This window comes from Dromaius novaehollandiae, chromosome 2 (genome assembly GCF_036370855.1).
Source record: "Dromaius novaehollandiae isolate bDroNov1 chromosome 2, bDroNov1.hap1, whole genome shotgun sequence".
NCBI lineage: Eukaryota > Metazoa > Chordata > Aves > Casuariiformes > Dromaiidae > Dromaius > Dromaius novaehollandiae.
In genome coordinates this window covers 136,245,842-136,272,119 of record NC_088099.1, presented here as the reverse complement: position 1 = coordinate 136,272,119, position 26,278 = coordinate 136,245,842, and the positions used below count along the sequence as shown (strand labels likewise).

General features: G+C 40.0%; 1 protein-coding gene across 1 annotated transcript; it reads right to left on the bottom strand.

Annotated features, from left to right (window-relative positions):
- Positions 1-224: 224 nt before the first annotated feature.
- On the bottom strand, positions 225-26,278 carry OPRK1 (opioid receptor kappa 1). The gene is made up of 3 exons (XM_026097395.2): positions 25,970-26,278; positions 8,064-8,416; positions 225-2,014 (listed from the first exon to the last, which is right to left on the bottom strand). The coding sequence occupies exons 1-3, from the start codon at positions 26,227-26,229 to the stop codon at positions 1,482-1,484; spliced, it is 1,146 nt and encodes a 381-aa protein (XP_025953180.1). The 5' UTR covers positions 26,230-26,278; the 3' UTR covers positions 225-1,481.

Here is a 26,278-nt window from a genome sequence, read left to right as displayed (position 1 = left end):
GGTGTGCACAAAGAATTTTTGGTTGGTTGGTTTCATGGTCCACTAGGACCAAACCAGACTGTGTTTCTCAGCAAATTTACTATGTAGCAAAGGCACACACCTTACTGATGATTTTGTATAAACAAAAAAGTTATCAAGACTTCTGGTGGCTAAACCTGTTCTTAGTGAAGATAATGACAATATTTCCCCAAACCTCAGGGAGAGAAGAAATAAGAATAGTAATATTTAACAGTTAGGTAGACTAAAGACTATGGGCAAAAGGTGGCAGGTTAGACTCAGTTTTGCCATAAACTTACCTTCAGCAAGACAGTAACTTCTCTGTGCCTTGGCTTCTCCATCTTCACAGAAAAACAAATAAATTTACTCATTTCATAGGACTGTATCACAGAAAAACTTATTATCATCAGTAAAATGAGAACTTTCACTTTCAAGTGCCATTAGAGCATCCAATATATTTCATATTAATTGCCTCTGTATCAGTCCGCTTAATCAGTGTACTGTTTTCTAATAACAACTCTTCAAATATTTATTTTGGTCTGCTTGCAAATTGTCCCAGAAAACAAGTACAGCACTATTTTTAAGTATGTCCTTTTCTCAAAATGGAACGGAAGTATTTATGTTCCAGTATAATGAATGGGGGACAATTTTTCATCAGTTTTGCAACAAATGAAGAATTTGAAGTTTTCCTGTCTCTTGTTCAAAATACATTGCTGAAATGCATATTATATTATTCACAATCAATAAATACGCAGTCATCTTGGAAAATCACACATAAAAAACGTAACACGTAGGTGACTAAGCATGTGCTAAAAATATACTAACAATTTGCCTTAAATCGCAATACATTTTTTAAAACACTGAAATGTTTTACCATATACAAACACAATAAAATCACTTTGGTATGTAGGCATATCATGCTTAACTTGGATTTCCACAGCATGGACAAATATTACGGATATATTAATTGAGGAGAATATTGATTATAGCTCTGTCAGTGTTCTGCAGAAACATAAACATCATTATTCACTGCAAAAGAGTACAACAAATCAAGTTTTCAAACTATGTACTTCAGAAGTAATCACTGTCAAGTCAAAACTGTATTCCTAGCATAACTCAGTGTTACGACCAAATGTTGCTTAATATTACCTTATACATTGTAAAGAGAAAAGCTAGAGCCTTCCTGATCCAGAGTTACCTGGTACAATAATAAGTATCTCCTATCTCCCCAAACATGCTCTACAGTAAACATGGCCTCAAAACCTGATCACCAGTCAGGTCCTTTTCATTTGAGCTTATTTTCAGGGGTTTCTTGCTTGTCAATAATTAGCTTGTTTTAGTTCAAACCACTAGGATTTCTTAAATATTCCAGAAATGTCCCTCTGGGTGAGTCTAGCTCAAACTGCAGTAGTAATCTGAGTCACTCCTAGGTCATTGGATTCTTCTCTTTCTTGAGGACAGTAAGATGACATTTCCACGACTAGTCATACAGGTTTGTTTGTCCCATCTGTTTCCCTCATATAAGCCGGGTCTTGCACAGTGTTTCTGACTCTGCTGGTGCTCTGCCTGTCCATCCTCATTTTAAATGGAAAACAGAAGTCCTTGAAACATCTCTTGAAGTTTTCATCCAAAAAAGCATACAGGATCGGATTGAGGCTGCTATTGGTGTAACCCAAAGCAATACAGAAATAGTAGCTGGATATAGCCGCAGTACTATGGGACACATCCCCTAACGCTTCAACCAGCACAAAAATGTGAATAGGAGTCCAACAGATAATAAACACTGCCACAACCACAAGAACCAATCTGGTGATGCGGCGCAGGTTTCGATCTTTTTCTCGAGACCCCGAGAGAAGCCGTACACTTTTAAGACGCAGGATCATCAGAGTATAGCAAACAATTATAATGAGAACTGGAATAACAAACGCAAAGACAAAGACACAGATTTTCATGAAGATGTCCCACCACATGTAATCTCTGTCTGGAAATTGCAGGGAACACTCAGTGCTAGCAGTATCTAAGAATAAAAGAAACAACAAGAAGAAAATTGTGTTATTATTACATATTCTAAACAATAACATTGTCATAATATAAGCTAGCAAAAGTTATTATCAGGTAATGTGGTACTAATAAATGGAGTTATTAAATCACTCCAAGGAAAGCTTTCAATTACAATTGAAACTGGTTTTACATAGCTCTGTCTAGAAATTACTTAGAGGGAGTTGGGCTTTTTAAAATGTATAACACTGTACAAATTTTGGTTCCCATAGGAGGAGATAAAAATGCAGAGGCACAAAAATAAAAATTTATGAAGACAGGCTGAACAGTTGCTTTCCTTTGAATCTCACTGAGATTTAAAGCCAGAATGAGTACCATGTTCAACGGAGGAGAAATCTCATAGTTATTATTAAGCTATATATGTGTTTGCCTGTGGGAGGAGGCAGATTTTTGGCATCATGAATGGTGGGAGCTGAATGAGGGTTTTGATCGTAGGAAGATTTTGCCAATATGCAATAATTGTGTAATAATGTTTTCCCATGTGCCTTCTTCAGTGCAAATGAAATATGTGTAAGTGCTTGCATTCAGAAAACTTATTTCCTGGCAACAGCTTCTTTTCAGTTAAATAGCGGCAGAGAAAATGTGTGCTTGTGCAGAGTCAAATATAAGCTGCTCTTTCCGCAAATCATGTCATTGAAAATTCAGCCTGTGTGGAGCTTGCAGGATCTGGCCTGCTCCCTTTCTCCTTGCCCATGCCAGGATTCAAAGTCACAGGCTATCAAATTATTTGACATCCTAGTAATATTCCGTCTGACAGGAGACTGCTGAGGAATTAAATATTTTAGGTTTCTCTTGCTGACCTCGTTGCAGCCTTCCAGCATATAAACCATATGGAAAAACAAGAAACATGATAAATCACAAAGCAAGAGAAGGGATAAATTTACAACCACTATCAGCAGATGAACTCCCCTGTAGATAAGTCGAGGTAACACTGGGATTTTTCACTCTGAATTGTAGTTAAGATTTTATCCTCTCAAGCACTGCATTATTCTTTGGAGTGTTTTCATTTTCCCTACCAAATTCATCATTCCTTTACAAATTACCATGTATTAGCCTTTATTGAATCAGATTTAAAGACGGAAAGATTCAATATATTGTTGCGCATCACATTTTCATATCTGTCTCCAGCAGAACTAGTCAGAGAAAATTTCACCAAACCGTACTTCCTTGATATCTGAATGCCTCACAAATCAAGCAGATAGAAAATTTGTTTTGAAAAATGGCAAGGGGCAAAAAGGTGTCATTATGATATCATATAGACATTTTCATGGTTGGATATCAGAAATCTTCCTGGATCATATTGAACACTAGAACATTCAGATTAAAAAATCGAAATTAAAGTAAAACATTTGAGTCTTTGTTATAAACAATATAATGACTAATGTACGATTCTGAAGGCTGAAAAGTGAAAAGACATATATTTGAAGCCTAATGGAGAATGCTAGGCTGACAACACAAGTATGATTTAACTTTTGGACGACTTGTCTAAATCTTTTGTGATCTATGTTTAAGGCACCTTGCTTTTATTCAATTTTATTCTAGAAACATCAAAAATCATCTTGAAAGAAGTTTTCACATTGATTATTGCTGTTACCTGTAGCATATCATGGCCTAGCCGCAGCAATGAAGTTAGGATTCAGCCACAGCAGCCGCACTGGCGCAGCCGCAGCCAGATGTGCCCTTTTGGATAAACCTGGGCTGTGATCAGGGCTGACTGCTCTGGACCCCATCCAGCTGCTCATCGAAACCCCCTCCCAGGAGAAACTGCCTCTTCAGCTCTACTACCTTAATTTCATATACAGTTAGTCTCTGGCCCAGATTTATCAAAATAATTAGGTTAGAATAACTGGCACCGTTTAAAATATGTATGGTAGCCACATCATCATGACAAAGCCATGGGAAGGTATACCAATGCAGTTACACGGCTACGTCCAAGGGGACAGGAGCTTATGACATGAAGCTGGTGAACAGCTGGAGTCATGCTGGAAGTACAAAACACTTCAGCTGCAGCTGGAAAAACAAGTCTAACAACAGCCCAACCAGAATCCCACACCAAAGGGCTAAAAAATGCAGACAGGATTTCCAGGGATGGAAAAGCAAAGGCCAGAAATTAGTTCAAAATTTTCCAACATGTAATTTTTCATTAGAAATTGTAATTCATCAGAATAAAGTATTTCACTGATGCATGATAGTTGTGAACAAAAACAACTGAAAGCAAAAACAGGAAAAAAAAAAAGCAGAAGTGTTTCATGTCCATTGTATTGGAATGGATCGTGCCGATATTCTTTTTCATAGCAAATTTTCATTTTAGTTGTTTTAATCTTATATTGAAATATGCTATAAAGAATATGTACTTTATTAAGATAAAAAGTGTAAAATTTATTTTATATATAATTAATATAAAATCAATGCCATAACATTAAGATAACCTGTACCATCAATACAGTTATATTAACATAATATTTAATAGGAACGTATACGAATATAAAATGTAGGCATAAGTACACTCAAAAAGATTAAAAATTGCAAAATCAGTAAAATGGACTCAAATTAAAATGACTCAATTGATCTCAATTTTTCTTTTCTGGAAATTTGTTTCATAAGAAAATTCTGAGAAGTTGTCTTCTTCAGAGAAAAAATCAAAATCATTATATTGCCCACAAAATAAAAAAGTAACATCTGTAGAATCATGATTATCTCTTGCAAACATGTTAGAACAATGTAGGAAAAATAATTGATTCACTTTCTCGTTTCTAGTTAATAAGTCAGTATGATGCATGTAAATTTTAAGGTGGCATTTTGAGACTTTTCAGTTCTAATTAAATTTGGAAGTCTTCTAGAAGAAAAACATATAAAAAGGTGACACCTATAACTGACTTAATTAGCTTTGATTAAATATCACAAATAGTTTAGTAAACTGAAATTCACTAATAGTAATCAGCATGTATTTAATCCTAAACTATTGTTTACTTTTAGTACTCAAGAAAGGGAAGAATAAATTATGATAATTATTTGTTTTGGCTAAAAATTGTCATGTAGATAGAATCCTTTGATTCAGAACAATGGAATTAGATTTGACTGTATCTGAGAGGGCAATGTGGGACTCAAATTTGATGCGTAACAGAGGCAAAAATCTATTTTGCTTACAAAAAGTCACAAATACACATCCCAACACATAACAGTGAATTTTAGTACTGATGACTTTTCAAAATATTTTAAAATCTGGATTAAATATGGGCCTGCTTGCTATGCTATAATATGATTTGTAAGTGACAAGATACTTGAGAATTTCAAATAATCAAATATGAATTTAATTATTGTTTTAGATCTCATTGCTGTTTACTTTCTATTCAAAATCTTTTAAAAAAATCATTAATATTCATGTGTTTCCAATGATGTATATAATATAATGAAATGCATGGAATCCCAGTTTACAACCAGCTAACCATCAAAGACCCTTGGAAAAGATGCACAATATCTTAACTTCTACCAGCAACTTGGGAAGAGAATAAAACCCAATTTATATTTTATTCTTATGGCCTGAAAATATGTAGAATTAAGAACAGTGTCACTAAGTGAGCACTTAAGATTTCATACTGACCTTTCTTACTCAGGAAGGAAGGCAGCTATTCCAAGAAGATTAATATATTTAGAGAAAAATAATGAATTTTAGTTAGTACTTTAGTATAAATCTATTTTAAAATGTGTTTGATAAGTTACCATCTAAAGTGAATTTTAGTCCTGGAAATACACACAGGAAATATATTTCTCACAGACTTTATCAATTACTTCCACTTTTAAGTGTCCATGCTCTTCTGTACTGAACTGGAGCCTTCATACTGTCACTGGAAATAGTGATAGTACCTCTCTCTTTCTCTCTCTCTTTTTTTTTAAGTGAATGAATCTTTAGCAAGAAAGACCCCTTTAAGGCCAGAGAGGGAAAATTACACGGATGTGAAATTTTCATTGCAGGGAAAATATACCACTGGGAACAATCCCATACTACGAGAACAAAAGGGACTAACTGAGCATAAGGTGGAAGTTTCAGATATGGACACTTTCTCTTTATGTTCAGCTCATGTCCAAATGTGAACCCCATAGAGGTCCTGTAGTATATAAACAACAAATATTTTCACCAGCAGAAATTAAAATGTCAGTCTTGAGCTCCAGCTGTCAGGCGAAGGGGGTATCCTTGCTGCATCCCCTATACCATTTATCAGATCAATTCATGAACACACTAGACAAGATAATTGGCAATAAATGCTTGAGAGACACCTTAGACCAGATGAGCAGAGCTGAACAGAAGGGGCTGAGGAGCATTTGCCCATAATTTCAGAACTCATTTGCCCCGCTGAGATGTGTATTACTAGCCTCTGCTTTGGGGGAGGAGGAGGAGGCTCTTGCCACATGGCATGAGAAACTTTATTCATTTCTGGCCTCAGAGAAGCCCCCTGTTCTAAATGTGATGGTTATACTGAATGACAGGGATATTCTGCTAGTTAAGCATGCTCCAAACAGGGCACCAGCCTGAGCCAATGTTTCAAAGCCTTGAAGATTTCATACGTACAAGTCAGACAATTATTCTTCCCAAATGAAGGTGTCTAAAAGTGATTTTTTTCTGAGCCAGACATTGTTTTATAGAGCCTGCCAAAACTTTACTGCTGAGAAGAGTTACAGTGCCACAGAGCAGGACACTTGACCTTCTACAGAGCTGGAAGAATCGTTTCCAGAGGACTCTCCTGGCACCTACCTGTCAGAAGACCAAGACCAAGAAAAAAATCTGTACATCTGGAACAGCAACCAAACCAATCAGCCCTTCAGTGGTTGTTAGTGTGCATTGATGTTTTGTCTGCATTGATCTATGTCAAACAGTTTAATATTGGACATCTGTTTTCACTGCCTGATAAAAGTGTCCCATTAAGTTTACCATTTCTCTTGGAAGAAGTGAAACTAAATATGCATGACTTCTTGTATTTTATAGAGCTATCAGTAACAGGATAAGCTAAACACAAGGACATCATTAGAGGCCTCAGTCCTTTGGAAAATACAGAACTGTTCCTGCACTGTGAGTATCATGCTTGTGGGTATAAAGTATGTGTGTGAGAGAAAGCTTCTCCCCTTTCCTTCTCCAGAAGGATTTCAAAATAAGTTTCACTTCCTAGATGACCAGCTTTGGTAATGGATCACTAGTTAGAGGGACTAAATTTGCAGTCCTTAATGGATTAGAAATTTCAAGCAGAGTCTAAAGATGCTCTGCTTTGTATTCTCTGTATTCTTGTAGTTACTTCTCTGCTGCACTCTATATTCCCAATTGCCCTGCTGGTTTTATTCTCAACCTTTCCAAGTCCTCATGTACATCCCTATTCCTTTCTATACCAGAATTTCTGATACTATCTTTTTTAATGCATTTAGCTCAATTTTCTCTTTCCAGCTATTGACACCTTTCCTTCCTTCACCACACCTTTGAGTTCTGTGAATTGTCTGTTTATAATCAGCTCCCAGGTTTTAATACTAATGGTGATTTTAATACTAACACTAATGACAGGCAAGCTAGTTTCTGTTCTTGGAACTTCATCAAAACTAGTCTCACAAAACCTATAAAAAGCACCTTCAATCCACATTTCAAGTTTCATCCTAAGCTGATCTTCTTTGATCTCTCCACAGTACTCAAGTCCTTGATTACTCTCCCCTACTGTCCGCTCTCAGTTTTTGATGGTGTCATCCTTGCAAGGACAATATTTCAAAGTGCATTTTGTTCTTTTAGTTGGCAATGGCACCTGAGCTTAAATTATTTATATCTCATACTCAGATGTTCCACAATATATTTCAAAGTGTCAGAAATTTAGACATACATTTTTAGCCAAGGAACGTGGATGATCTTTTGCGTGCAATATGATGGCATGCATAAATTATTGAAGTATGACTCAATCTGGTTTAGTCAATATTCTAAGCTACATTTTATGTCATTCGAAAAACAAAAAAGCTTGAGTTTGAATGCTCACACCCACCTTCTCTGACTTTGGTCCCTCCAAGAACTATGGCAGATATGCCAACAGACGAGGACAATAGCCAGATACAGATGTTTATTATCTTTGCCTTGAGAGGAGTACGGAAGTCCAGAGCCTTCACAGGGTGACACACGGCAATGTATCTATCAACACTCATCATAGTCAGTGTGAATATGCTGGTAAACATGTTATAATAGTCAATCGAAATAACTATTTTACAGAGCACATCCCCAAATGGCCAAGAGTTCATCAGGTACTCAGTGCTCTGGAAAGGCATAGTAGTGGTAACTAGTGCATCTGCCAAAGCCAGATTGAAAATGTAGATGTTGGTTGCTGTCTTCATCTTTGTATACCTGAAAAACAAAACATAAGGCTTTACTATATCAAAATATTGTTATATAGGCACATTCAAATATGTAATAATTTGTCAGGGAACCCTCACCATAATTAGTTTTCTACTATCATTTCTAGTTTGTACAGAAGGGTATAGACACATTCAGGTCCAATGGAATGATAGTAAATACATTTCACTCAGTCCCTCAGCAACTGCATTATCAGTTAGAACTGTCCACTGCAGGCAAAAACAGATATATGAATGAATATAATCCAGCTTTCAACTCCATCTTCTCAAATCAATATGCATACAAATACCATTGCTTACATTTGGAAGTGACAAAAATGAACTTCCTTTACTTATAGCTAACTACTGATGATTACCAGCTTTGCAGGGTTTTTTTTAGTGAAGGTAATAGGCATCCCATTCTCTGGTAAAAATCCATGTTAACCATTATGTCTGATGGGCCAGATTCTCTCTTATAGGGTAGTTTTTCTCATTGAATTCATTGCAACAATGCCAGCTCATATGAGTTTTAGCAATTTCCCTCCTTTGCTCCTACTTTTCAAATTGCTTTTCCTTTCTTATCCTCAGCTTTTCCCAGTTCTCATCTATTTCCTGACACAAAATGTAAAACATGGTGATTGTTTAAGTAGGAAATCACAGTGGAAAAGAAAGATCATAGCAATAATTTCTCTGTATCCTTTAAATTCATTAAAATGAAGTACTTAACTGGTAAGAACCTTAACCTACACAGAACAGTAGGATCCAGTTTTTGAGAGGGCAGATTGCCTTTGCTCTGCCACAGTGGTGATCTAACTGCTGGGGCAACAGATTGTGTTCCAGGATGCGGAGAGCTGCTTCCGACTCTGCTATGGACACAAAGTGTGAAGGAGAGCCTGTGTCTTTTCCCTGTTGTTAATACAGAGACATACTCAACACTCCTTTCTGAAATGCTTCCTTTTTCGTCTCCTTAAGTAGTTACTGTTGCTCATTGGTATTAGTTTATCGTGAGATTCAATGACAGGTTTTCCTTGCTCAGAACTGTTTCACCTGCATTGAATGTGTGCTCTAACTAAAAGGTGCACATGCAAAGCACACAGAAACATGTTTAGTCAGATTTTGCTACACCTCATTAAGTAATTTACACATGGAAATATAAGACTTGGCCAGTCAAGCTAATGAACATTATACAGTGTAATGTGCCTACTTGCCTTTAAATGTGTAACATCAAAAACAATTGCAGAAAATCTTCAGCATTGTTTCAGAGTACTGACAAATGCGCCTGCCAAGTAGGTTAGCTCTTATTAAAGTATGAACAAAAATGCCATTTTATGACCAACATAAAGCCTTAAATAAAACCATCAGTTTTTCTAAATCGCTCTGATTACAACTTGTTGAGAAAAAAACAAATGTTGGCTCAAAGGATAGAAAAGAGAACTGCAAGGCAAAAGAAAGTAAGCTCTTCTCACTCAGATGCCAACAAGTTATACTCTATCCCTCTACCAACTGCTGCAAATGGCTATAAAAATTCTTGATACTTGCTTCCCGGGAGCGTGTTGTCTGCTGCCTGATGTATAGTCCAAATCCAGGCTTGTATCTTGAATAAAGCTATAGCAAGTGATACATTAGGACTATCTGGTCAAAGAGAACCAGAAGGAAGAAGCAACAAGATCTCCACAAACACTGAATGATCCCCATGGTCCAGTCTCCCTCTGCGCTAGTTTGAACTTCTCCAAGATCAGGGACAGAGCAGAGGTGAGAGCACACGCGCCAGTCGGAGCTGGGCATCCCTAGCTCTTCCAGAACAATGTCCCAAACAGGCCTTCCAGCAGATATGGTGGTTTGTCCTGTAGTTCATATTGTAGCCTGTAGGACGCTGTTGAAACACAAATGCAAGAGTATATAGCTAAGACAAACAAATATAAGACATATTAACAGACTAGGAATTTTCCTCCTGCAAAAGAAAAGGAGCTCTGAATGCAATCCAGTTGTCAGACTAAACGAAAACTCACTAGAAGTTCAGACTGAAAATCTGTGCTAAAATGGACTGATTTCCATTAAATGTCTGAAACAGGAGAGGTAGAAGGGCAGTTCTACTTCTATGGATGGCACTGATGAAATTTGGAATTGTTGTCTTGTTCACAGGGCAAAAAAAAACGAATAAGAAAAGTTGGAAAGCACACATAAAAGTCACAAAAATAACTGGAAGGACTGGAGAAAAATCGTACTGCGAGTAGCTTAAAGAGCTCAATGCATTTAGTTTATCAAAAAAAACAGTGAGAGGTGACTTGATTACAGTGTCTAAAGACCTCCACAGGGAGAAAATAGCAGGTGCTGAAGAGCCCTTTCAGACTGCAGAGAAAAGCATTACAAGGACCAATTCGTAAAAGTCAAAGCTAGGCAAACTCAGCTTAGAAACAATGATGGATTTTTCCTAACAACTAGGATGATTATTATTTGGAACAATTTACACAGGAAAGGAGTAATTTTTCCATCTTTTGATGTCTTCAAATCAATGTCTCATGCTTTGCAAAAAGTTATGCTTTAGTCAAATACAAGTTACAATGCTCACTGAAGAAATATTTAAATGAAATATAATGGCATGTGACAAACAAAGTTGAAATAACTAATAATTCTTCTGAATCATTACTTCTGTTTATCTCTAACAACTTTTCCAAAGGTTTGGATAAGGACAGTTTGCTGTTGCATATACAAGAATTTCTTTCATCTTTCTCCTTTAAATGAAAATTAGAAAATTGCAATGAAAAATAACTCCTATATACTCCTATATATAACATATACTCCAATAATAAGAGAATTGTACTAGATTTGACAAATTAACTAAATTAACTACCTGAAAGCCTTTATATCTGGCATTTCCTGTGCCCTGCAACCTTAATTCAACTCATTTTTGTGTGCAACACTGTGACATAGTTTAATTATGTGATCATATACTATATTTTCCCTGTATCCCCTTTCCTTCCCTTTTCACTGGCGGAATAGGAAAAACCCTCTGTAAAATAGAATTAATCTTTTAGGCAACTTCAAGATTCAAGTTTCTGAAGCTGGGACATCAATCATGTTCTCTGAGGATACACATGTTGTATATGATATTACACATTTAAAGTGAGCAGTTTTGATTTGTTGGACTATACAACACATGCACATATAAGAAAATTGATTTTCCTCACTACATAGATCCAATAGGAAGGATGTTTCATCATTCACAGGTAAAAGTAATACAGATTTATCCAATCATCATCATTTAGACAACTTTCAATGCAACTGAATCAAAGTCGTATATGGGAGAGAACATATAATGGAGGAAACCCGCACAGCAAGCCATTCCACCAATAAAGCTCTTTGAAAAGCTTTAGTTTTTTTCCAGTGAAACATGGTGAGAGATTTGACTTGCTGCTTTTCTACGGCTTCATTCTATGGCACTAAAATAAAGGAGGCAGTATTGTGTGTGGTTTGGGGTTTCCTTCCTCCCCTGGTCCACTCACATCTGCACTTAAACAAGATGAACATTTTGATGGAGTAAGGGAATCATGTTTGCCTTTGCAAAATTAAAATTATTGCTCAAATAGCTGGCTTTTGTTCAGTAGTATTTTCAGGGGAAAATACTACTGCCTGCTTCAGTTAATCTAGCAGAGCAGATATGGGAAACCTGAACGTAACTTCAGCATAGATGACACAGTGGTAATTAATGACAAGCACTTCCTTAGCATCTTTGAGATAAAAATTTCAGAAACCATTAAAATATTTATTAGCCGTTGCTCTATAAATCATTCACTGCAAATTATGTGTGTAGAAAATCATTTGTTAAATGCTGGGTTGTTAAATGCACATAACCAGGTGACAGCTGGACCAGGTGACATACTACAAATAAATGGAAGGTCCTTCTTTTAAATCAGATGCTAGAATCTAATTTCAAGAGGCAGAGTAACTTCTGATGACTTAAGTGAGTTGGTGGATCTTGAGACTACTTGCCAAACTGTAAGGACTCAAGCCTCTGTGGGATGTAAATAACTGGAAGATATATGGAAACGCAGCAGAAAAATAGAGTCAAGATGAAAATGAAATCTTTGGTTTGGATGTATTTTTGGATGGTTATATGATGATGATTTTTAAGCAGCAAGGACAAAATGATGTCTACTTACATATCACAATCAAAATTCTCAAAACCATCAAAATTTAGCCTAACTCCTATTTTCAAAAGTGAATTCTCCACGACTGACTTTAGACTGACCTTATACAACTTCCACAAGTCCTCACGTCACTTATCATTATTGTACTTTTATTGCTGGAGCAGAACTTACTTTACACATCATTTTAAGACAGTAAATAGGAAGAAATCACATCTCTATCACATAAAAGAAATTTTGTTTATAGAAGAAGGAAGTATGCCATTAAGAAACTGATGTGCTTTCCGAAAAAATCAAAATCCCCTAAAATCTAAATCTGCTAGTAGACCCTCTTAGAATCTCAGGCAGAGGAAAGGAATGTGATTAAAAAGTACAGCATAACATTAATAAAGCTAATGAAAGCTGAGAAAGCTTCAGTTTTTCTTGTTTTGTTTTGTTTTTTTAATTCAATAGGCTGAAATGTTCCTTACAGTATGAAATCTGAGATGAGGAGGTGGTTTTAGCAAGTCTAACAAACATTCTACAATAGTATTCTCCAGTAGCAGTAGCATAGCTAAAGCATAAAGGCATAAAGTACAAGAAGGTATAACAGATACATATTTTTGGCAGACATTCGAGTCACTGAAAGAAAATGAAGGCTAAAGTACATATAAAAACAAACTGCAAAAACACCTGTCATGAGGATGCAGGCTCTGTTCCACCAGGTTTCTCTGAATGATATATATGGAGGATCAAGCAGCTGAAAAGTTTAGTCAGGAAAACTCTAAATCTCACGATTATATTCAGGGCACACTCAATACCATACTGCATCACAACATTAAAAAAAAAAAAAAAAAAAAAAAAAAGGATAACAGTCTATTCCAAAAAACACATCAATTTAATATGATGGCTCTGCTATCTTTTGGGTCTAAAAATTCAATATAAAAGGTTTATGCCAATATGAAACTAAGATTGAGGTTATGTAAAGAATGTAAAAATCAATATGCTGCAGTCTCCATGTTCACATTGGGTTGTATGTTATTATCACATTTTGAATGACAGCCAGAATTTAACCCTGGAAAGGACCTCAGAAAACACTTTAAAAAGAGGCATACATTGTCAGTGCACACATTTAAATGTTGTCTGTTTTTAACTTCAAAGTTATTGGGAGCTTACGAAAGTTGTATATGTTGCTTATAAGACAGTATCCTAAACTGGACTTCTGTGTATTAATAAGCACCTGTAGGTGCCTATTTCTAAGTGGCTTAATGAAGAAAAGCACCAGCTTCTGAACTGGGGGAAGAGAAGATTCGTACATATCTCCTGGTCATTAAATAAAGAAAAATTCATACTACTTCAACAAGAATGACCTTTTTTTTCCTTCTTCTAAGATAAAGGTTTTTTAATATTTGTGTCTGAGATTAGAGCTCCTTTTTGAACACAATATGCTTAATTTTAGAAGCACCAATAGTGTGAAATTTCACAGAATCACAGAATCATTGAGGTTGGAAGGGACCTTTAGAGATCATCTGGTCCAACCCCCCCTGGTCAAGCAGGGTCACCTACAGCACATTGCACAGGATCACATCCAGACAGGTTTTGAATATCTCCAGAGAAAGAGACTCCACAACCTCTGGGCAACCTGTTCCAGTGCTCTGTCACCCTCACAGTAAAAAAGTTTTTCCTCATGTTCAGACAGAACTTCCTGTGTTTCAGTTTGTGCCTGTTGCATCTCATCCTATCAGTGGGCACCACTGAAGAGGGTCTGGCCCCATCCTCTTTACACCCTCCCTTCAGATACTTACATACATTGATAAGATCCCTCCTAAATCTTCTCTTCTCCAGGCTGAGCGGTCCCAGCTCTCTCAGCCTTTCCTCATATGAGAGACGCTCCAGTCCCCTAATCATCTTAATAGCCCTCCACTGGACTTACTCCAGTAGCTCCATGTCTCTCTTGTACTGGGGAGCCCAGATCTAGACACAGTACTCCAGATGTGGCCTCACCAGGGCTGAGTAGAGGGGGAGGATCACCTCCCTCAAACTGCTGGCAATGCTCTTCCTAATGCACTCCAGGATACCACTGGCCTTCCTGGCCACAACGGCACATTGCTGACTCAAGGTCAACTTGTTGTCCACCAGAAGCCCCCAGTCCTTCTCTGCAGAGCTGCTTTCCAGCAGGTCAGCCCCCAGTCTGTGATGGTGCTTCGGGTTATTCCTCCCCAGGTGCAGGACTCTCCACTTCCCTTTGTTGAACTTCATGAGGTTCCCCTCTGCCCATCTCTCCAGCCTGTCCAGGTCCCTCTGAAGGGCAGCACAGCCCTCTGGTGTATCAGCCATTCCTCCCAGTTTTGGATCATCAGCAAACTTGCTGCGGCTGCACTCTGTCCCTTCATCTAGGTCATTGATGAGTAAGTTGAATAATACTGGACCCAGTATTGACCCCTGGGGGACACCGCTAGCTACAGGTCTCCAACTAGACTGAGCTACTAATCACAGCCCTCTGAGCTCTGCCCTACAGCCAGTTCTCAATCCACATCACTGTCTGCTCATCTAACCCGTACTTCCTCAGCTTTCCTACAAGGATGTTATGGGAGATAGTGTCAAAAGCCTTGCTGAAGTCAAGGTAGACAACATCCACTGCTCTCCCCTCATCTACCCAGACAGTCATTCCATCATAGAAGGCTATCAGATAGGTTAAGCATTATATCCCTTTTGTGAATCCATGCTGACTACTCCTGAATTGTGAATCCATGCTGACTACTCCTGATCACCTTCTTTTCCTCCACATGCTTAGAGATGGCATCCAGGATGAGTTGCTCCATCACCTTCCCAGGGATCAAGGTGAGGCTGACTGGCCTGTAGTTCCCTGGGCCCTCCTTCTTGCCCTTTTTGAAGACTGGACTGACACTGACTTTCTTACACTCCTCAGGCACCTCTCCTGATCACCATGGCCTTTCAAAGATGATTGAGAGTAGCCTAGTAATGATGCCTGCCAGCTCCCTCCACATTCGTGGGTGCATCCCATCAAGGCCCATGGACTTGCAGGTGCCAAGTTTTCTTAAATGGTGTCTAACTCGATCCTCCTTGACCAAGGGAAAGTCTTCCTTTCTCCAGACTTTCTCCCTGGTCTCCAGGATCTGGGATTCCTGAGGGCTGGTCTTAGCAGTAAAGACTGAAGCAAAGAAGGCATTCAGTATCTCTGCCTTCTCTGTATCCTTCATCACCAGGGCACATGCCCCATTCATTAGTGGGCCCACATTTCCCCTAGTATTCCTTTCATTACTGATGTATTTCAAGAAGCCCTACATGCTGTCCTTGATATCCCTTGCCAGATTAAATTCCAAATGGGCCTTGGCCTTCCTAGTCACGTCCCTGCATATTTGGATGACATCCCTATATTCCTCCCAAGTGGTTGGTCCCTGCTTCTACCTTCTGTACACTTTGTGCTTGTGTTTGAGTTTTCCAGGAGCTCCTTGTTCATCTATGCATGTCACTTGCCCCCTTTGCTCAACTTCTTACTCGTTGAAATGCATCATTTTTGAGCATGAGGAAGTGATCTTTGAATATTAACTAGCTATCTTGGACCCCTCTTCCTTCTAGGGTCTTATCCCATGGGATTCTTCCAAGATGGTCCCTGAAGAGGCCAAAGTTAGCTCTTCCAAAGTCCAGGGTTATCATCTTACTTATTGCCCTGCTCCCTCCTCACAGGAACCTGAACTCCATCATCTCATGGTCACTGCAGCCAAGGCTGTCCCCAACTTCCACATCTCCAGCCAGCCCTTCCTTGTTTGTTAGTACAAGGTCCAGCAGTGCACCTCTCCTCGTTGGCCCCTCCATCACCTGTGTCAGAAAGTTATCATCAGTGCTTTCCAGGAACCTTCTGGATTGCTTGTGCCTTGCTCTGTTGTTCCTCCAGCAGATATCAGGGTGGTTGAAGTCCCCCATGAGAACCAGGGCCTGTGATTGTGAGTCTACTTCCAGCTGTGTGCAGAAGGCCTCATCTACTGCCTCTTCCTGATCAGATGGCCTGTAGCAAACACCCACAACAGTGTTACCCATGTTAGCCTGCCCTTTAATCCTTACCCACAAGCCCTCGATCCACTCATTTTCCTCCCCCAGGCAGAACTCCATACATTCCAGTTGCTCTCTCACATATAGGGCAACTCCCCCACCTCGCCTTCCTGGTCTGTCCTTCTTAAAGAGCCTGTAGCCATCCATGGCAGCATTCCAATCACGTGAGCTATCCCACCAGATCTCTGTAATTGCAAAGAGATCATAGCCCTGCGACCGCACAGAGATATCTAATTCTTCCTGTTTGTTCTCCATGCTGCGTGCATTTGTGTACAGACACTTCAGAGAGGTATTCCAGCACGCAGATTTCCCAGGAGGAGTGCAAGAGGATTCCCCATAGTCTTGCCATGTAGCTACCTTCTTAGCTGCATGCACTTGTTGGAGGTATCCCCACTTGAGTCCTGTTTCGCAGACTGCATGGTCCCTATAACTCTCCCCTTCCCCTGTTTTTCGTAGTTTAAAGCCCTCCTTACGAGGTTGGCCAGCCTGTTGGCAGACGCGTGTGTCTCATTTAGTGAGGTGGATCCCATCTCCCCCAGTCAGTTCGAACAGGTCCCATGGTCATAGAAACCAAAACCTCGTTGCTAACACCAGTGGCACAGTCAGTTGTTTATTTGGAGTATCTGTCTCCTCCTCATCCCATCCTTCCCTCTCACTGGCAAGACTAAGGGGAAAATGACCTGGGTCCTGACCACCATCCCCAGAGCTCTGAAATCCTATTTAATACTTTTCAAGTTGCCCTTGGTATCATTGGTGCCCACGTTGAAGAGCGAAAGGGGGTTAGAGTCATATCAGTGGACAAGGCTCAGCAGTCTTTTCATGACATCTCAGGTCTGAGCCCCCGGCAGGCAGAAAACCTCTCTACAGAAGAGGTCAGGACAGCAGATGAGTGCCTCTGTCCCCTGCAGCAGGGAGTCACCCACAACAATCACTCTCCACTTCTTCCAGGTGTTCCTGTGTCACACAGGGTCCATTGGCTCATTTGCTTCACTTGGAGACGTGCCCAGCTCCTCCTCGGCTTGGAGGGCAGTAAACCTGTTCATCAACTGCAAGTCTTCAGGAGGAGCAAGAACCTTTCTCCTCATATGAGAGGTGACCAGTTTCCAGCCTTCCTCTTCTGCAGAGTTGTGACTTACTGTTCCACATGGCACAGAGCCCACCTGCATCACCACTGCTGCGGGGGGGGGTTGAGGCTCTGGAAGCTGTAGGGTCTCTGATAATAACCTATCTCTCTCTTGCTCAACTTCTCAGATGCGACGCAGCCTGCTTACTTCTGCCTGTAACTCCTTTACCCGGTGACACAATTCATCCACATCATCACACCTTCTGCAGAAAAGTTGACTGTCAGCCCCAGCCTCACAGAAAGGCCCCAGGCACTCCCTGCAGCCTGAGACCTGTAAAGCTGCATCTGCTGTCAGAAGGTCTGTCTGGGTGGAAGCCTCTGATGCAGATGACACAGCAACTCCAACAGCTACTAGGGAATGCGCACTGTGGCATGTCATAACCATATCTGAGGAAGTATACTCTACTACGACGGGAGATGAAGGTGCCTTCTTGCACCCTTCTGCGTGAACTGCTGTGCAAAGTGCTGTGCAAACTGTGCTTCCATGATTTTTTTAGGGGAGCTCAGAGAAAACTCAAGGGTAGTGTGATTTATCACATCTTAAACTGAAAAAATGAGAATGCAGAATTTTAAAAAATAGGTTCTCTATCCAAGAAAAATATATCTAATATTATTACTGGGGAGTCTAGACAGTTAGCTTAGACAAGATTCCTGATTTTTTGACCTTTAATGGTAAGTAAGCTGAACCTAGACCTTGTCAAGCAGCTGACTGTCGAGAAACTTTATGCTGGTACAGACCCTTCCCGGCAACCAGCGATGCTATGCAGAGTTCCCATCGTGTTACGCAGCCTATTCTAATCCTCCTCACTCACCATGGGTCCATTCCCCTGGTGAGTCCTGATTCTCTGTCTCTAGTAACATTCACCTGTCCCATTGTTCTTATGTCCTGAAAAGATGGGGGTTTTTTGAAGGATGTTTTGAGATCCCTTAGCTGAGCAAAATGCATCCTATGTGCTTGTGTGAAAGGCAGTATTTTGTGCCACAAAACAAAAATTGCCTGGTAAAGAGAACAAATCTCATTGTTTAAGGAGACAGAGGTAGCAGCTCCAGCAGAAGGTTTTCAGGGTCTAACTTTCCTTCTTTATTTTCCTTTTTTTTTTTTTTTTTTTTTTTGGAAGGGGAAAGGGTCTGAATGCAATAGGTATGTATATAGATATTGGCTGGAAACAATGCAAATGTTATTGAACATTTTTTCCCACCTAGATGTTTTCATTTTAAATAATTTCTCAACACTGAAAATAGCAAACAGCCTAGAACTAATTTTCACTTCCCTAGAGATTAGAAGCTGAATCTAATAAGATCTGAACCCTGTGGCTCCAGGAGGAATAAATATTTCAAAGACAATACACAGGCTAGCATGCAAACTTCCCAACAGGACCATAAAAATTCTTTATTTATATCCTTTTTACATTTTGCAGAATGCCAACATTGGTCAGACACTCCTCTTTCCCTGTTCTCATTCCATCTGTATGCAGTCCTTCCTCCAAAGCTAATTCAGTTTGCGTACTCATGCTTGTCAGTAGACAAAATGACATTCATGCTACCATTTCCTCATGCCTTTCAAACTTCACAAATGAAAATAACAGTAAACAAAGCGCCAAGTCTTCCTTGAGGAGAAGAGCACAGGCTTCACACTTTGCAAGAAATATCCGATTCTTACAGATGAGGTCAAAACAGAGACGTAAAGTAAACTTTCTAGAACTGGAGTTTTTTCCAGATGTTTTTCTTTGAAAAGCAATGTGTAACTGAAAGCAAAACTCTCCTTAGGAGCTCATATGTTTCCATGAATTTCACTCGAGACAAATTAATCACAGTTTGAATAGAGGGTAGGAGTAGCAAGCCTATAATTTCATCCTATCTTACTCTCAGTGCATCACAGGCAGTTCAAAGCCACCAAGATAAGATTTTTTTGCCAAAATACCCTTTCAGCAAATTCAAAATATTCCGTTGGAAAAATCAAAATGAAGGGTCCCACCCTCCCCACCCTCCGTCTTGCTCAACAGAAGGGCTAAGCTGGCCTGTCCTCCACCTCCCAGCTGCATTCCCACCCCATGCTTTGGCTGAGGAACATGAGATTCCTCACCACTCTCTCTTCTGGCTGAGGACAGGAAAATATTTCAAGCTTTCTGCCTCTCCTGCAGTCAAGTTGGAAAGTTCTTAAAGGTTTTCACTTTCTGTCATTTCAAAAGGGCCTCCATATTTTGTCTTGCTTCCAACCATTGATTCCACTTACACCTTTCTCTGAAATAAATGAATACCTTGCTGCAATCCCAGCAGAAGTGTCTGGATGGATATCAAGTTATTGTTCAAAAACCAAACAGATAAGCTATAGCCTCACGCTCTCTCTAATGAATATTTTTTTCAACCCTTTTCTATGCTCTCTCTCCATTTTTTCAGTATCAGTCCTTCATATTATAGCATCATACTGGGAACTCATGTTGAATTTCTTGTCTGCTTGTGAATCCCAGGTCTCACTTCGTCATTGCCTACCAAGCTGTTAAATGTATAAAATCACTCAAATTTTATTTAAATGAGCAGGCATTGTTAAACTACCAATGCTTTTTTTGTAAATCTGTCCTCTTCCATGTTTCCCACTACCTTGGTCTTTGTGTTATCTGTAAAAGCCATCAGTAGCGATCCGTCTTCAAAGTCCTGCTGAAAATGGTGCCACGTTTGACCAAGACCTGCAGAACCTACAAAATTAACTCCATTCACTGAGATGCTGATGGATGCTCTTTGAAAGCCAATGAAAAATTACCTGTCAATCCATTTGATATCTCTATGCTGATATAGTAAGGTGTCAGCTTTTTAATCAAGTCACCTATAGGTAAAAAGCCATAAACTTCCAAGTTCACTACAGCTACACGTTTACTTTTAGCCACTCACCCTATGATTTTATGAAAGAATGAAGTCATACTGAATATGGGTAATAGAGAACAGGCAATTCAGTTAGGTTGTCTCCTCTGGAAGTTCATTTTTCATTTCAGAAAAATATTACTTCTAAAAATAGTTTAATAAAATTGGAACAATAACTTAAAACAAATAAACATGTAATCTTTTGATGTTATCAAAATCTAATATTAATTTAAACCAGTATATTGCATCAATTTTATTTTGGGATAATTTTTTTTTAATGTATTCATTCTGGTTTGGAATGAATAATGGAGAAGATTTAAAAGCAATCTCGAAAGGAGTTGATTTTAAATGACATTTCTTAATAGATTTTCCTGTTGCATAAGATGCTATTGGGTTCAATGAATATCAGAACAGAAATGTATTACTGCTTATATTTTTTCTTAAGCATTAGACTAAGCAGAGGAATACAAGCTTGCTCTTTTCCCGTAGGAATGAATCCACACATCTATGACAGCTTCTTGTTAAAACTTTTTGAATGTAGCATATTATTCAGGTCATTGCAAGCTTGAAAGATAATTTTAAAAGAAACAGGATTGGTTATTCAAGATCTTGATGATAGCAGCTGCTCTCCTCAATAAATGACTTCAGGCACAATGGAGGTAGGGTACATGGAAAAGGGGAATCTGGAATGGGGAAGAGAGAGCCACATGGCTGTAACGCGCTGCTAGATGGGCATCTGGGATACTTTCGGATTCTGGGGTTAGTTGCACTGGACTCAAGAGATCAAGTGTGAGAATTTATTAGAGCTAAGAGGTTATAACACAGCTAATAGTATAGCAAAGCTAGAAATACAACAGAACTGAAAATATATATACATATCAGAGTTGTACAGTTCAATCACAGGTGCACAATGCAATGACTGCTCTTGCCCCTTATGGGCCACCCTTCCAGTATAGTTTTCCCCAGATTCTCTAACAACGGGTGCACAGTATAGCTACTGCTCTCATGCCTTACGGGCCACCCTTCCGGTCTAATTTTCCCCAGTTTCTCCTCACCACACCAGTGACGTCGGAGGCATCCCCTCTGACAGATGGGTCCTCGAGTCTGCAGGCCAGCTGACTATGGGTCTGGGTCCACACAAGTGTATGTGGTTTACTGCCTTCTATACCCAGTTAGAACAACGCCAGCCCACAGCCATACCAAGGCCACGTGGCTCTAGTCAATACCAGCGTGCACATCAGCAGGTGACCTCGTGCTCAGCCCACAGCCCTGCTCCATGGCTAGCAACACCCCCATTAGCAGGTTCTGTGAGGAATGGCTCCACAGCCCGAGATGTCTATGGTGTGGGTCTGCGGTGTCACTTCTCCTTTGTCTGGTCTTGTCAGTCACGGGGTCATTAGAGGGTGCGCCCCCAGGCTACAGCAACCCCACAGTGTTTTCTGCTTCCAGGGACAAGTATTTCTATATAGCAGCTTCAGCCAATTATTAAACTTCCAGAAGAGTCTTCTAAGATCTCTGAGGTAAAACCAGTCTCAAAAAAAGGGCTGGGGTTGAAATAGAGGAGCTGATCATGCCAAGACACAAAAAGCTATACAAATTTACTCAGGTGAGTTCAGATAATACCACTTGGTTTCTATGTACCCGTTTCATCCCTCCCATTCTCCTCTGTAGGGACTATACTGTGCTTCTTGCATAGTATCTGAATTTCCCACCACTGCAGCAGGCAACATGATTTCCTATCGCTGTCTTACTTTTTCACGAGGAAAAGAAGCCACTGCACGAGAGCACTACATCCTGTGTACATGATGTGAGTGAGGCACTGTCAGCTCATCCAGTTTGCAGTTGGTCTGACACTGGACCACTTGGGCCTTTGCACACGTACCACACAGCTGATCCAAACACAAGGAGAGTTACTGCAAATCACCCACACAGTGAGACCCCATTTTACACTGAGAAGAATACAGATTGCACTGTATATACAATGCACAGCTCTTTGTGCATGCTAAAAATAACCTATCCACAATGTGCTTTAAGAACCCCAAGTGCTTACAACAGCCCTGGTCTTGTTCTGTTAGGAGTTTTAATGATTGCATTTTGCTTTTTAAATCTAACTGTTTCTATGTGTTTAAAAAAAGTGAATACCCATATCTCCATTTTACACTGAGCCACAGGCCCATAAAGTGACCGCCTCTGGTCAAGACAAAGTTTTGCCTGGTAGCAAAACCAAAAAAAGAATTCAGGTCTCCCACAGCATGTTCTAACGGGCCATGCTGCCACCACAGTACTAGAGTACCATTCCTCCTCTGACTTCAACACAAGTCTCTGTTTAGGGGAGCTGGAATGGATGGTCACCGACATGAGGAAATTAAATGCTTGAACAGTGGTGAAAAAATGTCTCTACTACCCTGTTTCAGCTCTGATGTTTTCTCATCACAGAGATTTCTCAACACTTTAAAGATGTATATTTCTCCCTCTCTCTCCCCTCCAATCTATCAATGCATTTTCTCTCTCCTTGCCTTTAAAGTATAGGAAAGACCATGTCTCTACCTCTATGTCTCAACCTATCCCTTTCTCTCTAGCACTGCCTCCCATATTTGTAAGGTTTTTTTTCTTCATCTCTTTTCAATACTTCTCCTCTGTTTTTTTCCTGTTTCCACTTCTTCATTCACTGAAGTAGAAACTAGTGTCTCTTCTCTGTCTTTTTCTATTCCCATCTCAGTAGTTGAGGCCCTCAAAAGGACATCCCGTTCACCATCAGCTCCTAGAAAGCATTTTGTCACTCTCCCCAGTGATCTCTATCATAGAAAATATGATAGAGATTTTGTTCTCTACGGAGGCAATCTTTCAGAAATGTTTGTATTTCTCTTGGCTCTCCGTTCCACTCCAGTTACTGAGAATCACAGTTGTCCAGACTACAGACCACTGATCCCCACACTCTGACCTGCAATTTTCTCTTTCTTTTTGTATTATTATCTTAGGTAGAAATCTTCTTTAGTTCATTTTTCGCCTTATCTATTCTTTGGTACTTCTCTCCTAGAGTATAAAATGCTCTTTAATTCCTCTGTTTTATCTCAGGAGGGATGCAACCTCTGTGTAAGGGTTCTCTCCTCTTCCTCATCATTGCGGAGAGGAAAATTACACTCCCTCCATAGTAACATAGATACATGAGCATATGCTCTCCAACAGAAGGCCTAGGAAAGAGCCAAGGTCTGTTGCCTAACCTGACCTCTGGTAAGATGGGTATTATAGTCGCATAAGAAGGAAGGTATTTGAAAGAACTACATTGGCCTGACTAAACCATGTAAATACATGATCTGATTCCCAGTCAAGGCTGAAAAGTTGTATAGGCATATCAGACTCAGATATTTTTTTGACAGGAGCTTGTAAATGTCATTGGACTGCAATCATCCTGTTAGTTTGGTGCTTTTTCTCTCTCAGCCATCCACAAAGGCGGATGCACATTGAACACAGCACTCTGCACATAGGCTGCTGGTTGCTGGGATGTTCTGCACCACACCGACTCACTGGTCTCCACGAGCTTCTTCAGCAGCCCTTGCATAGAAGTAGGAAAAGGTCCCTAAGGGGAGGTATTAAAGGAAGACATAGGCTGAGGCCTGCCTCCTCCACAGGTTTTGGCTGGATTTGAGCCTATTTCTGAGGCATCTCAAGACTATTCAGTGGCTCCTGAATCTTGACACTTGACAACAGTTTCATCAAGAGTCTCAGGACATGAGGGATGTTATTTATGTCACTGAAAAGATGACTCAGTGAGTAATAATATCAGATGTTATTGAAAAGAGAAATACGAGAGGGAGCCAGGCCTATGTGGCCTACCAATCCAGCAAGTGTTAGGAGGAGAATGGTAGCTCTAGGGTTCAGAGAGAAGAGAAATGGCAACAGGGGACTCACACAAACCCTCTGCATAAATGCTGGGTAAAGAAGAACTGCAGTCTGTCACCATCCTCCTTGGGATCTGTAGCAACTGAATGAAAGGCACTGTGGAATGGATAGGTGGCATGACACCCTCTCTCTTGCCACCATCTTCTACAAAATTTCCACAGAGCTTGGCTTTCCACACAGAAGGGCATCATTGCAGTCTATATTTTTCAGTGGCTCATGAATACCCATCTTGAGATGCAGCCATGCAGAGAGTATTTGTGAGGGAAACAGAGGGACATGAGTGGTTAAGGCAAAAATAAAAAAGACAATTCCTACATGAACATTTGGAATATTTCAAAATCATTTTTATAAAGTAAAAATATTTGAAACTGTAGGTGTGTGTATACATACGACAGACAAATTTATCTAATGACTCTAGTAATGTTTAAAGCATCTGCCACAGAGAAATCCTAGGAGAGAGAGATACTGAAAAAGTTGTTTTGTAGAACTTCTTTCTTTCTTTCTTCGATCACATAATCAGGAGATAGACAAAGGGAAAACTATAGCAAAGGCAGGGACTGGTAGGAGAGGGAGCCATAGCTGGCTGGACCCTTGCAAAAATAATCTTAGGATGGTAAAAGAAGGAGAGGAAAAGGGAAATACATAAAAAACAGTATAATCCATGCAAGATAACTTTCAGAGCTCTGGCTAAGTTTGAATTTATTTCCACTTGCCAGTGGCAGTTAATTAGCACTATCATTTTTAGTGACAGATAGCTTAGAAAAACTCTGCTTTTGCAGCTGGGAAAAGTGTGTGTCAGCTGTGGAGTCTCTCTTCTTGCAAAATATATACAAAAAGAAATGAAATCTCTGCTCTGTATGATGGGTAATGCAGCATGGAAGCGCATAAAAATTACAGCCTCACAAAGCCATATAATTTGCTTTTATCAAACAAACAGCAACAACTGGAGTTTAAACCCACTAAACAGAGCAACAACATTCCTTGCTTTACATTGAGCATTTCCACATATTTTTATCATTTTCAATTTTCCCATCCTGCTAAACGAGCAACTAGACAACAAGGTAGCAATATATCAGCGTCCACAAGACTAGACATGTAAACCCTCCTGCTCTCTAGAGCACTTCTTTAGGGAAAAGCTGCCTTGCAGAAGTTGTCTTCTTCCACTCCAGCTTTCTCTTGGACAAGAGCAGCCTCTCATCCCTAGAGGGCACCCAACGAACACAGCTCCAAGGCACATAACACCTTTCCTGGAGGCTGCAGGATTTATCACTTTTAACCTGCTTCTCCCTTCTGTTTCTAACTGCACTTCCAGGCAAACTACTCTGAGTGAAAGCGTTTGAGCTCATTTAAGTTACTTTTTCACAGCTCCTCATGTATGCACTCCCAGAAAGCTTTCTCAAGCCACAACTATTTCCCCTCCCCCCAAAAAATTTCGGGACTACCATGTGCATTTCTTTCATCCAGTGCTCCAAAGCCAACCATTTCCCCTTACCTTATGATGACAAACATGACCAGAGAGTTTCCCACCAAGCCAACAACGAAGACTACCGAGTAGACAGCAGTGATGATGATGGGGATGGCGGGGGAGATGCTGGTGTGGTTGTGCTGGGCATCCCCGAAAGCCCCTGTGGTGTTGCTGTCATAGTCCACCCAGCCCAGGAGCCAGCTGCTGCTGGTGCTGGGGGGGCGACAGGGACCTGGGGAGCAGGTGGAGCCTGGCTCCTCCCGGAAAATCTGCACAGGTGCATCCATAGGGCCACAGCCCCACGGGCAGGAGAGAGGCCGGGACGAGAGTGCAGAC

Coding starts and splice junctions, on each gene's coding strand:
- OPRK1 (XM_026097395.2), bottom strand. CDS start 26,229: ATGGATGCACCTGTGCAGATTTTCCGGGAGGAGCCAGGCTCCACCTGC. Junction 8,417..25,969: donor GTCATGTTTGTCATCATAAG/GTAAGGGGAAAT, acceptor TTTGTTTTTCAG/GTATACAAAGATGAAGACAG. Junction 2,015..8,063: donor AGGGACCAAAGTCAGAGAAG/GTGGGTGTGAGC, acceptor TTTTATTCTTAG/ATACTGCTAGCACTGAGTGT.